Source organism: Octopus bimaculoides, chromosome 14 (genome assembly GCF_046866305.1).
Source record: "Octopus bimaculoides isolate indiv1 chromosome 14, ASM4686630v1, whole genome shotgun sequence".
NCBI lineage: Eukaryota > Metazoa > Mollusca > Cephalopoda > Octopoda > Octopodidae > Octopus > Octopus bimaculoides.
Window position 1 is genome coordinate 35546841 of NC_142941.1, and position 15179 is coordinate 35562019.

A 15179-nucleotide genomic window follows, 5' to 3' on the forward strand; every position below is an offset into this window, starting at 1 on the left:
TTGAATTTTTTTTGTTTATTTTTCTTCTTCTTTTCTTTTGGAATTCACTTCTAATCTTTCATCAGTGAAATGGGGAGCAAAAACAACATCTGATATAAAAGTCTGCTACCAGACTGAAATTTTATCAAACACTTATGTTTGTATTTCAAAGTCAATTGCTTTTGCTACCACCACCACTGCTGCTGCTGCTGTTATTGTTGTTGTTACTGTTGTTGTTGTTGTTATTATTGAGTAGCTTTTTATTATCTTTTTTCCCAACACCCACCCAACCCACTGAATCCCCCTCCCCACAAAAATGCATAGCTTCCTTCCTATGCATTGATCAGTAGCACAGAGGTTAGTCGCTGATTTTTAAGAAATTCTTCAATCGCTGTAAACTAGCCACAATCATTCTGTCTTTATTGTGGAACATGCTTGTTTTAAGATTTTGAATGAATGGAGTGGGGAACTTCCTTTGTATTTCTTTTTTTTTTTTTTTTTCGTTTTATTTTAATTTCAAGGAAGGAAAGAAGTTTATTGAGGGACATTGTTTGTTGTGATGTGTAGGAGAGAGAAACACAAAAACAGAGAAGCAAAGTGTGAGATAAACATGTGCACACACACATATACACCACACACACACACACGTGAAGTGAGACTCGCACACAAAAGAATGAGAGAGAGAAAGAGGGAGAGACAGACAGAAAGAGGGGAAAGAGAGAGAGAGACATACATAAAGTGAGAGCGAGACACACAAAGAGAAGAGAGAAAGAAAAAATGAGAGAGAGAGATGTACACTTACAAAGAGAGAGATGTACACTTACAAAGAGAGAGATGTACACTCACAAAGAGAGAGAAAGAGAGACATATATACAGAGAGCGTCATTATACTGAGATGGACATATGCGCCAAGCAAAAAAAAAGTTGACGTAAGAAGGTATTAATGAAAGTGGAAGAGGAAGACTTCACGATGAAAAGCTGAGGAGAGACTTGTGAATGTGTAGGATGATAGAGTGAAGCAGGGTGGAAGATAATAAGAGATAAGATGATGTGGGATATGAAACAATTGAAAATATCGAAAATTGTAGACCTATCTAACCCACTAATAATATCGAAATGATAAACTTTTTAAAGAGTTGATGATAGTTATGGGTACAATGCCAACAATTTCAAGGCAAGAAGTAAGTTAATTATATTAACTAGTGTTCATTGAGTATCAGTTGAACACTGGGGTCAAGAAAAATAGACTTTTACCATCCCCTGAAATTGCTGGCTTTGTACCAAAATTTGAAACAATTATTTATTATTATTTATTATTATTATTATTATTATTATTATTATTATTATTATTATTATTCAGTAGTTTTATTTTTATAGCGTGCTTTCACTTCACTACCAAATGCAGCTCTATGTGCATTGGGTATGTGCTGTGGTTTGCTGTGATGCTCTTATGGTTACTGTATTGAAAGTGTTTTGCGTAGGATGTGTGCAGTGCCCAGTAGTGCAATTTTCTGTATGTTATATATATTTGTAAGTCCTGGTGTTTTTGTTATGTATTTCTCTGAATATTTTTTTATTATACCTAAGGCGCCTATATTATTATTGTTATTATTATTATTAATGGGAAGGTGAATCATGAGAGTGTTGGAAATCATAGCAGAATCATAAGAGTGTTGGAGAAAAATGCTTTGTGGTAGTTGTTCACATTCTTCACATTCTGAGCTCAAATCCCATGAAGGTCAACTTTGCCTTTCATCCTTTTGATGTTGATAAAAAGTACTAAATGAAGTACTGGATAGATAGAATTGACTGACTGTCAACCCTCAAAATGATTAGCCTTATATTTAAAATCAGACACTCTTCTTCTTCTTTATTATTATTATTATTATTATTATTATTATGAGGAGAGCCTTATACAATTTGCAATAAATAGGGATTGACTCTATTTATTGAACTGAATAATATTTCAACAGTATGTCTGTTATCCTCAAGTTCAAGATGGAAAAGGACCCTAGTAATACAGAAATTCAAACAGGATTATCTTGTGTTCCTTTTTAGACAGAATGATGTCATTAATTACAAATCATACCATGCTCTTCTAATTGGTTATTTACCTTTGTGAAGAGTTTTGTCAATCTTCATAAATTATTATAAGCAGGCCTACTCTAAACTTGCACCTGTAGATGATGTGAAGAGAGCACTTGCCCTAGTGGCTAGATTTTCCATGGGCTTGTGGGGTTTCTACAAACAGCTTAGGTAGTCTACCTCTTTAGAGGAATTATTCTTTGTTAAAAATTTTTTTTTTTAACTATTTATTTTTACTTGCATTTTATGTAACTCCCACATTCTATTGTTCTGCGCCATCCCCAACATTTTTGCGAAACCTTAGAGGTTAATAAAGAAAACATTATTATTGTTATTATCATTATTAATTTTATTATTATCAGTGAGCTGGCAGAACTGTTAGCACACTGGGCATTTTAGTCCATCTTTATGTTCTGAGTTCAAATTCAAATGAGGTAAACTTTGCCTTTCATCCTTTTGTGGGGGTCGATAAAACAAGTACCAGTTGAACACTAGGGTCAAGGCAATCCACTCATCCCCTCCCCCAAAATAGCTGCCCTTGTGGCAAAATTTGAAACCATTATTATTATTACAATTATTATTATTATTATTGTTATTATTATTATTGAGCAACATCAATAACTATATGGAAGAGTATTCATTCATTGGCTTGTCATACAGACTGCAGGGATTACACCATTGCTTGTTGACTGCAAAAAAATTAACTGAAGTGAACCTCTGCCCACAGAAATCTATGTGGCTAGTGTCTGGCAAAAACCTTGCTGATCTTTTAACACTACTAAATAGCAAAACACTCAGCAAGTTTTACAGTGTTTCTACGACTACTCACAACAAAACATTCTGTCCTATGGCCTAAGGAAATGAGAGTTCAGTGCCATTAACATGGATACAATGTAGGATGTGGGCTGTGTTGACCTTTTAAATAACTATAGGTAAATATTGATTTTTAACATAGATAATTATAGGCTTCAAATTTTGGCACAGGGCCAGCAATTTTAGGGGTGAGGTAAGTTGGTTACATCGACCCCTAATAATCAATCAGTACCTATTTTATCACCTTGGAAGGGTGAAAGGCAAAGTTGACCTTGGCGGAATTTGAACTCAGAATGTATATCATCGGACGAAATGCCACTATGCATTTTGGCCAGCATGCTAATGATTCTGCTAGTTCACTGCCTTCTTTTTTTTTTTTATTTATGCACCCTTTTAAAGCCTAGCCAGGCTCATGGGCCCGGTTCCCTGGTTTCTATGGTGTATGTGTCCCTGCCCCCACCAGCTGGACAGGATGCCAGCTCATCACAGTTTTACTCAAGAAACAGTGAGAGAAAGTTGGGGCGAAAGAGTACAACAGGGGTTGCCACCACCCCCTGTTGGAGCCTCGTGGAGCTTTAGGTGTTTTCGCTCAATAAACACACACAACGCCCAGTCTGGGAATCGAAACCACGATCCTCCAACCTCGAATCCTAACCACTGGGCCATTGTGCCTCCACCGTTCACTGCCTTAACAGAGATAAATATAGTTTTCTAACATAAGCACCCCCCCCCCCTACTTTACTGAGACTTTACTTCATTGACCCTGGTGGGATTGAAAGGCAAAGTTGATCTTGGTTGAAATTTGAACTCAGAATTTTACGGGTCATGAATAAATGCTACAAGGTATTTTGTCTAATTCTGATGTTCCTGACATATATTACTGACAGAAACACCATCCCCATCACTATCATGATTAATGCTGCCAGTGTCGTTATCGACAATACTACTATCATCAATATATTTATATCAATTTTTGATATGATGTCATGGGTTGGATAGGTCTGTAGTATAATACATTACTGAGGTTTTGGAAATAGAGACTATGTGGCTTTTGAGAACAACGTCTCCTTCATACTCACTCTTTCTCTTTCTCTCTCACACACACACACACACACAAAAACAAACAGACAATTACATCAACAAAGAAAGAATGACCATGGCTAGAGACACATCATAGTGAAACACTTTGCTGTTTATTCTATATAACTTTGCTAAAGCTCAGGCTACTCAAGCTACCAAACAACCACCAACATCATCATCACCACCACCACCACCACAACAACAACAGAAACCACAACAATAACAACAACTAGAATTTCAGGAAAAAAAAAATATTACCAAATTCAACTCTTCTCATGAAAGTTGCTAATCTGATGACATTTTCAAATGGACGATAAGGAGGAAGGGGGTGGGTAGGCGGGCAAGCAATATTGTCCATTCTCAGTGAGAAAACTGGTTAAGATTAGTGTAAACAGAGAGGACCAAGGGAGGTAACTTCAGTCTGAGGTGAATCTGATTTAAAACACAGGTAATATGAAACGTTCAGTCTCCTCGGGTTTTCATTGTATAATCCAGTGTGAGTGGAAGTGCTTGAGTCCAAATGTGTGTGTGTATGTGTGTGCGTGCGTGGGTGGAAGTACTTGAGTGTTCATACTATGTTCGTGTATGAACCTGTTTAAGTGAGTAAAAATGAGTTCATATTTTTTTTATGTGTGTATGTGTGACAATGCTTGAGTCCATATATATATATGTGTGTGTATGTGTGTTTGTGACGATGTATGTATGTATGTGCATGTGTCCATGAAACTGTATGATATTTTTCTGAATTTCACGTGACATTAGCGACAATTGTGGAAAGAAAAAAATGTGATGAGTATCATTTATAAATATATTTTTTTATTTTGTTTTGAGGAAATTAACCCCAAATTTCCCACTTTTGCTCTGCATTCTTCTCTTGCAGCAACACACACACGCACACATGCGCTCACACTTCTATAATATATATACACTCACACATTCATATAAGCATACTTAAATCTGATGCACAAATATACACACAAATATGCATCCATATATATATATATATATATACATACACATGTATATACAATAATATATATATATCCTTATATATACATATATAAAGACATACACACACGCATACACATTCACCAAATACAGTTATTTCCTCTCCTCTTTTGCTCTTTTCTGTCTGTTATTTCATCACACACACACTCACACTCACTCACACATATAAAGATATAATTTGCAAGTTCTTATTAAATGCATACACGCATACACACAAAAATAGCACCTTTTCAATGACAAGTTCAATGAGGACTTTTCTTTCCCCATTTTTTTTCTTTTCTTTGTGATTTATTTATTTTTTTTACTGGAAATAATTCATTAAGAAGTTCAACGAGGGATGGAACGACTTAATTGATACGGAATATACCTGGGAGAGTTTCATAATGCCTACTGCCAGACTCACTCCAGCTGGTTTCGCTGCCTTCCAGGGAAGACAAAGTTGAAATTGTGTTCAGTTGTTCAGGGGAGATAACCATGCGTTTTTCCTTATTAACTGCAGTCTGCCAGATTGGATGATGGTGTTCATTCGTGTATATGAAATAAAAAGAGAAGAGAAAGAAGAAAATAATTAGTGGATGAATTATGTTGATATAATAGTAAAATTGTTTGTGTGTAAGTACGTATATAAACGCACACGTAAACATAAATAATTTGAGAAAAATTTCGTAGCTGTATCTCTCAACTTGGGAGAGACTCTTACATGAATAATATATGTATACATGTGTGTGTGCTCACAATGAAACGGTTAACAGTGAATTCGAAGTTTAAGTGTACTGTTATTAGAGAGTCTGATAATGGCTAGTAAGTGGAAATTTTGAACTCACAACCCAAAGGTAGTTACTTACGAATTATAAGTAAGTTAGTATCAATTTATTTAATTCTAAGACTTCTATATGCCAAAGATAAAAAGCAGTTCTGCATTATAAAAGTTTCATAAACAATAAAAGTTCTTTGAGAGCCAGTGCAGTGCCACATTGGTTGTTTCATGCTATGAAGTGGAGAGAAGGAAATTCTTCTACAGTCGATAGCAGATATCATTTCCATTTTACCAAAATATCTACGCGCAATAGTTACTGTATCTGAAGGCATAAAAGTAGCAATTGTATAATAAACACACCCTAATTTCAGTCAACAGTGCATATTCAGGAAAAAATATTTATTGAACATAGTATTTTAAGCCACGAAGGCAGCAAGCTAGTAGAATAGTTACTGCATCTGGCAAAATGCTTAGCAGCATTTCGCCCATTTTCGTTTTTCTGAGATCAAATTCCACCCAAGTCGACTTTATCTTTCATCTTTTCAAGGTCGATATAATAAGTACCAGTTGAGTACGAGAATCGACTTACCCCCACCGCACCCGAAACTCCTGACCGTGTGCCAAAATTTGAAGCCAATATATAAAGCAATCTCACATAAGGACTAAAGGTGTCCTTTGTTTCATCAATTACAGTAGTTAATTGAATATATGGAAAGTAAAATCTCAGCAAGACACTAGATTTTGTCCACCTTCGTAAGTTGGTAGCGTATTAGAAAGACAATTAATGGGATTGCATTAGAGTTACTTCCCTTATATGATACTTTATTGTATTACCACTACAAGAGGGAGTTTTGTTTCTTAATACTATGGAGAATATATATGCAAGATGCCTTTTTTTTTTTTAAACTTATTACGTTACATATGTGAGACCCTACAATACTAGAAAACCACGTTAGAAATAATAAACACCAATTTCATATTGAAGTACATTCTTAGACTGGCCTTTACAAAAACAAAAATGCCAGTACAAAAATTATATGTAAGCGTTCAAGTGTACACACGGGCATACATCTACCATAATGATCATAAATAAGATAGAACAGGTATCGTTAAAAATCAAGCAGCGAATTACTTGGTACATGACCGCACAGAAAGAATCAATTTTGAAATTGCTTTGTTTTTGCGTTATACAGGGTGAAGCACAATGCACTAGTCAATAGTGGGGGGGGGGGGGGAATCACTAGATAGGATACGGGAAAGATAGTTGAGAACAAATAGCAGTGAGTGTAGATGTCGTATGTATTTACTCCCCCTTTCAATTTTAGATTCCGGACCTCCGGTGAATCAATTATGTTTCCCTTCACTTTGTAGTTGATAAAAGAAGAAGCCTTAATATAAACAAGGCAAGTGATTCCAGTTCTTCATCCACCCCACGAAAAATTGTTGTTTATTTATCTGAAAATAAGGTAGTCAAAAGGGATAAACGTTTTTTCCTCGTGTTCGACCGATCTGTCCGGTGACTCAACAGCTAGAGTATGATAAACAAGGGAGAGAACTCTTGCATTTCTTAATGTTCCTTCTTAAAACTAATTCTACCTTAACTTGCGGAAACAGGATTGTATCATATATATGGGACGATATGCTGTGTGTTTGTGTGTATTCTTTTATTCCTTTGCTACAGTTATTTGACTGCGGCCTTTGTAAGCCTGGTACTTATTCTATCCGACTCTTTTTGCCGAACCGCTAAGTTACGCAGATGTAATCACACCAACACTGATTTTCAAGCGATGGTGGGGGACAAATACACACACACACTCACACACACATATATATACGACAGGCTTCTTTCAGTTTCCATCTACCAAATCCACTCACAAGGCTTTGGTCGACCTGAGGGTATAGTAGAAGACTCTTACCCATGGTGTCATGAAGTGGGGCTGAACCCAGAAAAATGTGGTTGGGAAGGAAACTTCTTACCACACAGCCACGTCTGTGCCTATATATATATATATATATATATATATACACAACCACACATTCGTGCATGTCACATGGTCGCAGGTATGGCTGTGTGGTTGGAAGTCTGCTTCCCAGCTACATGGTTCTGGGTTCAGTCCCACTGTGACACCTTGGGCAAGTGTCTTCTACAGTAGCCTCAGGCTGACCAAAGTCTTGTGAGTGGATTTGGTAGACAGAAAACTAAAAGAAGCCTGTCGTATATATATATGTGTCTATTTATATGTATGTGTGCGTGTCTGTACCTAAGTCTATTTATGTGTATGTGTGTGTGTTTGTGCCTGTGTTTATTCCTCACCACTGCTTGACAATTGGTGTTGGCTTATTTACATGCCCATAACATTAGCAGTTCAGCTAAAACGACCAACAGAGTAAGTGTGAGGGAGACTGACAGAATAACTGTCAGGCTTAAAAAAAGTACTGGGGTTGGTTCCTGTGACTACAATCTCTTGAAGGGCAGTGTCCCAGCATGGCTGCACTCTGACTGAAACAAGTGAAAATGCACACACAAGTACACATGTAGCTATGCATGTGTACTATTGTAGGTGAAAATACACGAATCAATAATGAAGATGCTGCACATCACAGTTGCAAAACCATGGGTTCGATTCCCAGACTGAGCAGTGCATTGTGTTCTTGAGCAAAACATTTCATCTCTCATTGCTGTACAATCTCTTTGGCATCTGACACGTGGCATACTGTACATCTGTGCTAGTGATGTCAGTTTGATGAAGGAGTAAGCTAATGTACTGCACTCATACTAGGTCATTATGAATATATCATCTATGCAGGTTGCTTAGCAAGAAATTATAGAAGCCTTAACTATTGCTTATGAATGGAGAATCAATGATTATTATATCGATATATATGTATATATAAAGTCATAAATGACATAGAAATAGTTTTATGACTTTATACACTCCTTATTGTTTACTCTTGTAACATACTATATATTCCGTATGTTTTATAGAATGATACATTAAGGAGCTTTCTTATTAGTACGACCGGATTACTTGAATCCATATATTGTGACACACACACACACACACACACACATATATATATATATATTTGCAATTGTTATAATGATAGAAAATATGGAGTATGATACATCCTCAAAATTTATTTCCTTTTATTCTGCTATGCCATACAGCATATTTTTTATGGTTACAATGACCAATACATGTTTTCACTGCATAGAGTATGAGTAGTTGCATATGCAACTGGGCATAATCTTCTGTGCAGCTTCATTCAGGGTTGCAGTGGAAACATGTGAAAGTGATCATAATCATAAAAATGCATTGTATGACATCTTATATATGAATGGCAATTTCTGTCTGTCTGTTACCATCTTAATTCCTAAACCAGTGAACCAATATTCATGAAACTTTGCCAACATGTTACACTAACATCCAGTTCAATAACAGGCTAATTGGATTTCAATAAAAGTCTATAATGTGCCTCCAGGGCCATTGGGCATATTATGATAAAATGAGGTTTCAAAAAGTATTAGTTAGAGGGAAAGGGAGTAGCAGAGTGAGGTGACTTGTATCATTGAAGGTGAGAACAATTTTAGAAATGGGATGTTAATGTTAATACAGCTGTCATACACACTACCCTGCATACATACTTATGTAAATATGTAAATATATAAATACAACACTATCACACACACTGACAGGTGGTTGTGAGGAATACATAGGTTTAAGGAGACAGCACCAGGTTCCAGAATCTGCTATGGTATAGATGTCTTTTCTAATACCAACCATTTTACAGAGTGTATTGGGTACCTTATATATCGATTGGATATAGATCCTTTCCCAGTCATATAGACTCGTAGGACCAGTTTCCCAATTTCCGCAACATATATATTCCCCACCTGGACAGGATGCTAGTCCCTTGAAGGGTTACTCATTTTTGCCAGCTGGAGCTAAGTGAAATGAAGTGGTTTGCTCAAGAACACAATGTATTACTTGGTCCTGGAACTGAAACCTCAATCTCACAATCATGTGTCTAACATCCTAACCACTAAGCCACACACCTCCACATTGTGTGTGTGTGTGTGTATGTATGTGTGTGTGTGTGTGTGTGTGATGAATCATTAATGGGAGATTCACCATGTCCTTCCTCATGTGTACTAATGTAACTCTGCTGGTAATGGAACTTATATAATATGGGATAAATAATACCAAAAATGTCCTGTTTAATATTTAATTACTCTGCAATAAATACTTTCCAGTATTTAACAGCATTCTCAAATGTTTCCAACTTTCATATGAATCATAACTCCTACATATATGCTTTGGAGACCTGGAATACGCAGATGTATTTCATGAGGATACAGTGTGGATTATAACCCTATCTATTACTATATATATATAGTGGAGGCGCAATGGCCCAGTGATTAGGGCAACAGATTTGCGGTCATAGTATTGCGGTTTTGATTCCCAGACTAGGCATTGTGAGTGTATCTTGAGCAAAAACACATAAAGCTCCACGAGGCAGGCTCCGGCAGGGGATGGTGGTGAACCCTGCTGTACTCTTTCACCACAACTTTCTCTCACTCTTACTTTCTGTTTCTGTTGTGCCCGTAGTTCAAAGGGTCAGCCTTGTCACACTGTGTCATGCTGAATCTCCCCGAGAACTACGTTAAGGGTACACGTGTCTGTGGAGTGCTCAGCCACTTGCACGTTAATTTCACAAGCAGGCTGTTCCGTTGATCGGATCAACTGGAACCCTCGACGTCATAATCGACGGAGTGCCAACAACAATTACTATATATATAGTGGAGGCGCAATGGCCCAGTAGTTAGGGCAACAGACTTGCGGACATAGTATCGCGGTTTTGATTCCCAGACAGGGCATTGTGAGTGTTTCTTGAGCAAAAACACCTAAAGCTTCATGAGGCTCCAGCAAGTGGTCATGGAGAACCCTGCCGTACTTTTTCACTACAAGTTTCTCTCACTCTTTCTTCCTGTTTCTGTTATATCTTTATTTCAAAGGGTCAGCCTTGTCACACTGTTTCATGCTGGATCTCCTCAAGAACTACGTTAAGGGTACACGTGTCTGTGAAGTGCTCAACCACTTGCACGTTAATTTCACGAGCAGGTTGTTCCATTGATCAGATCAACTGGAACCCTTGTCATCGTAACCGATGGAATGACACAACTATATATATAACTATGTATGAAGGCACATAGCTCAGTGATAAGTGTCAGACTCACAATCATGAGGTAGTGAGTTTAATTCCAGTCTAGTACTTATTCTATTGGTCTCTTCTGCCAAACAGCTAAGTTACGGAGATCTAAACACACCAACATCGGTTATCAAGTGATGGTGGGGGAGGGCAAATACAGACACACAAATACACACACACACATGATGGGCTTCTTTCAGTTCCTGCCTATCAAATCTACTCACAAAGCTTTGGTCAGCCCGAGGCTACAGTAGAAGACACTTGCCCAAGATGCCACTCCTACAATTTAGCCTTAATGATTCTTAAAAATTAAGGCACAACCTGTAGGATGCCAAAACTGTTAGGTGTGATCATATAAAGCTAACAAAAATGCCATCAAAACAGGTGTAATACATTTTAGATACCATTTTAAAACATTTCTTTATATGTGTGTGTGTGTGTGTGTGTGTGTGTGTGTGTGTGTGTGTGTGTGTGTGTGTGTGTATACATATATAAAGTACATCCAGTGGGCGGGACGACTTGGATCAAGAAAGTCCATGACAAAGATGATGATATATATATATATATATATATATATATATATATATATATATTACACTTCTATACTATTATATATATATATATATATATATATATATATATATATATATATCAACTTTAAATAGAGCTCAAAATTGATCCGTTGAAAATACTTTATTACAACAATAATAATAATAATAATAATGAAATAGACCTATGTACATTTTGCTAAGATTGTTAACAGATACTATATTTTTTACCAAATTTTTGGTAAAAAAAATATATATTTGACATATATATATATATATATATATATATATTGAGAGAGAGAGAGAGAGAGAGAGAGAGAGAGAGAGAGAGAGAGAGAGAGAGATATGTAAATGTATAATATAACATTTATATGTACATGTGTGTGGCAGTATGGATGTGTACTATATATATATATATATATATATATATATATATATATATTGTGTGTGTGTTGTGTGTATGTGTGAGAGAGAGAAACACACATAGATACAGGGTATATTTTCAATTAAGCTTATATTTTACACTCTCAGCTTAAACTCAGTCTCTTCTGTACTGTTCATTTGAACTTACATCAAAGTATACATATTAAATTAAGAAGAAGGAATTAAGAAGTTAATATATACATACAGAGAGAGAGAGAGAGTTTGTGTTAAACAGAGTTTGTGTTAAATCTAATAATATGAAACGTTCAAAATTGATGTCTAAATTACTTGAGTTTTGACACAGTTCTTCTGAGAATATTAAAATGCAAGAAGGGACACATCTAAAATTTGTGGATGCATGTGTATATATATATATATATATATATATATATATATATATATATATATATATATAATACATACATACATATGTTAATAATTGGCAGAAGTGACTCAAGGGCTGAGAGTTTCATGCATTAGCATTCCGTTGCTCCTGATAAATATTAATACACGCATACACATATTCGTATTCTGAGTTCTATTTCTTATGTTTGCATCACCAAACCTATATCTTGATGGAGACAAACACAAAACACTCTCTTAACATGAAACTAATGATAGCCTTAACCTATAAAGAATTTTTAACCACCAATGGAGTGTTGAGCACTCATACTCATTGATCAATATTACCATATCAATATATATATAAGGGAATAAAGATATCTTTTGGTCATGAAAGCAGCTCCCACCCACTCTTCATGCCACTTATGTTATCCAAGAGAAAGGCAAAGGTCAATACAGCTTGGCATCAGTGATGTTGCAACTCATTTCTACAGTTGAGTGAACTGGAGCAATGTGAAATAAAGTGTTTTGCATAAGAACACAACACACAGCCCAGTCTGAAAATCGAACTCACTATCTCACTGAACCATGCAACTTCACACATATATATTTATAGACAGTAAAAACTAATCAATGTGGTTAGCCAAAACCTCGAACATAACTGAGAGCTGCCATGGTGTCAACCCAGATAATATATCCCTTTAAACTCACACACACACACACACACACACACACACACACACACACATATAATTTAATAAACACAATACATGTTTTCACATGCTTATACTATTCGTTTCATGTGCTGGGAATATACCAAACAATGTTTTATAACATGTCTGACATCTCAGTACAGTCGTCAGGTACCAGATGGAGTACTTCTTTTGTTGATCTTGCCATCACAGAACAGTATATTATATATATATGTGTGTGTATTTATACACAAATCATTACTGTTTATTGTTCAATTTTCTCAGGTAGCTTGGGTCAGATTTTTGTTTTCTGAGGCTGGATGTCATTCCTTTTGCTAACCATCACCCATTTCCAAGTTAGGTAATTACATCATGGAAAACAGGAAATGAATAACACACACACACACACACAGGTGTGTGTGTGTGTGTGTGTGTGAATATGAAGGGCTTCTTTCAATTTCTCTCCATTAATTTTTGGTTGGTCTGGGGCTATAGCAGGATACACTTGTTCAGGATCCCACACAGTGAGACTGAACCCAATGTCACATGGGTAGTTTGCAAGCTTCTTAACTGCATAACCACTCTTGTATACACATACATGTTCAAACACACACACACATAGACACACACACGTGAGTGTGTGTAGTGATCAATAAAGATTCTTGTATCTTCCATCGTCCATCTCTCTCATTAACCAAGTATCACTATATGAGATCTCACGCCAGAAATTTGGACACCTTTTCCACATCTACTTAATGGAAAACCGGAAAAGATACTTGGATGATTGTTTCATCATATGGAAGGAATCCTATGGAAAACTTTTAGAATTCAAAACCATACTTAACAACATACATCCCAGCATTCAATTCACTATGGAATTCAGCAAACATCATCTCCCTTTTCTTGATCTCTTAATTATAAAAACACCTAATAACCAAATCACAACTGACGTCTACCACAAACCTACAGATTCACAACAATACCTCCTATTCAGCTCATGCCACCCAAAACACACGAAGATAAATATCCCCTTCAATTTAGCTAAAAGAATTTGCACCATTTTCTCTGACCCAACCACTCAAGAAATACGCTTACAAGACCTCAAAAAAAAAAACACTATTACAATGCCAATATCCCTCCAAACTCATAGACTTTGGAATAAACATGCCAAGGAACTTGACAAAAACACACTGAAAACCACCCAACACAGTAACACACCCAACCCCAAAATACTTCCATACATCTCCACCCACAACCCCAAAAACATCGAAGCATACACCACAATCAAACAAAACCTCCCCTTACTAACCACAGACCCGAAAATGAATAATATCATCAATACACATAAAGTCCTTAAATGTGAAAGGCAACACAAATCTTTGAAAAAACTCTTAACTAATACCAAACTACACACACCACTTCCACCCCATCAGTTAAAAAATGTGCATGCTCTAACTGTGGTACCTGCCCCTACCTACTTGAAGGCTCTAAATTTACCTTCAAACAAGGAACAAGGTTTAAAATCAAGACCAACTTCTCTTGTTCCTCTGGGAACCTCATTTATGTTCTCACATGCACAGGTTGCCAACACAACTATATCAGACAGATGAGCCTCTCTTTGCATAGAAGAGTAGTAGTCCGTAAAGAAAAAATAAATCTTCCACAACACCGCCAAATTCCACTCAGTGGCCACATAGACTCTTGCGCCAAAAATAAAAACCCTAAATTCCTAATATTCCCTTTCTATCAATGTAAAGACAGAATCTCTACACAGGAAAGAATCAACAAGGAGAATCTTTTTATAGAGAAATTTCAAACGCTTCTTAACATACAAACTCCTTAGTGACCATATTCCCTTCTCTCACCTACCCATTGAAATACATATAAATTTACTTCTTGTTTCTCTAGGAACAGACATAAACTTCCTGTTGACAAAGAGTCTAGAACTCCAACTAAAGAGTATAAAATCCACAGAATTGTCTTCCCTTACACACACTTCCTGTTTTGACACCACACTTCCTGTTTAACACAAACTCTCAGCCTTTTTTAAACACAACACCATTCTTAATTCCATGCATCCTAATCTATCTAACAATCATTTACATGGATTACCATTGAACTTTAAAAACTCAAAGACAATATAATGTATTGGTATATTTATTTTTTATATTTTTGTAAAAAAAAACATTATTTTCATTTTGCCTCTTCTTGAAAATTTGCCATGCAATGAAAGTCGGTTAG

General features: G+C 36.1%; 1 protein-coding gene and 1 long non-coding RNA gene across 10 annotated transcripts in view; one reads left to right on the forward strand and one right to left on the reverse strand.

Annotated features, from left to right (window-relative positions):
- LOC149132684 (uncharacterized) overlaps nucleotides 1-15179 on the forward strand; it is a 451111-nt gene that overhangs the window by 278169 nt on the left and 157763 nt on the right. The window lies entirely within an intron of this gene.
- LOC106883333 (protocadherin beta-9) overlaps nucleotides 1-15179 on the reverse strand; it is a 311641-nt gene that overhangs the window by 33189 nt on the left and 263273 nt on the right. For all 6 annotated transcript variants that reach the window (XM_089362699.1, XM_089362693.1, XM_089362696.1 and 3 more), the window contains one exon: nucleotides 5333-5465. In XM_089362699.1, coding sequence (XP_089218825.1) covers nucleotides 5333-5465 — 133 coding nt within the window. The remainder of the gene's footprint in view (nucleotides 1-5332; nucleotides 5466-15179) is intronic.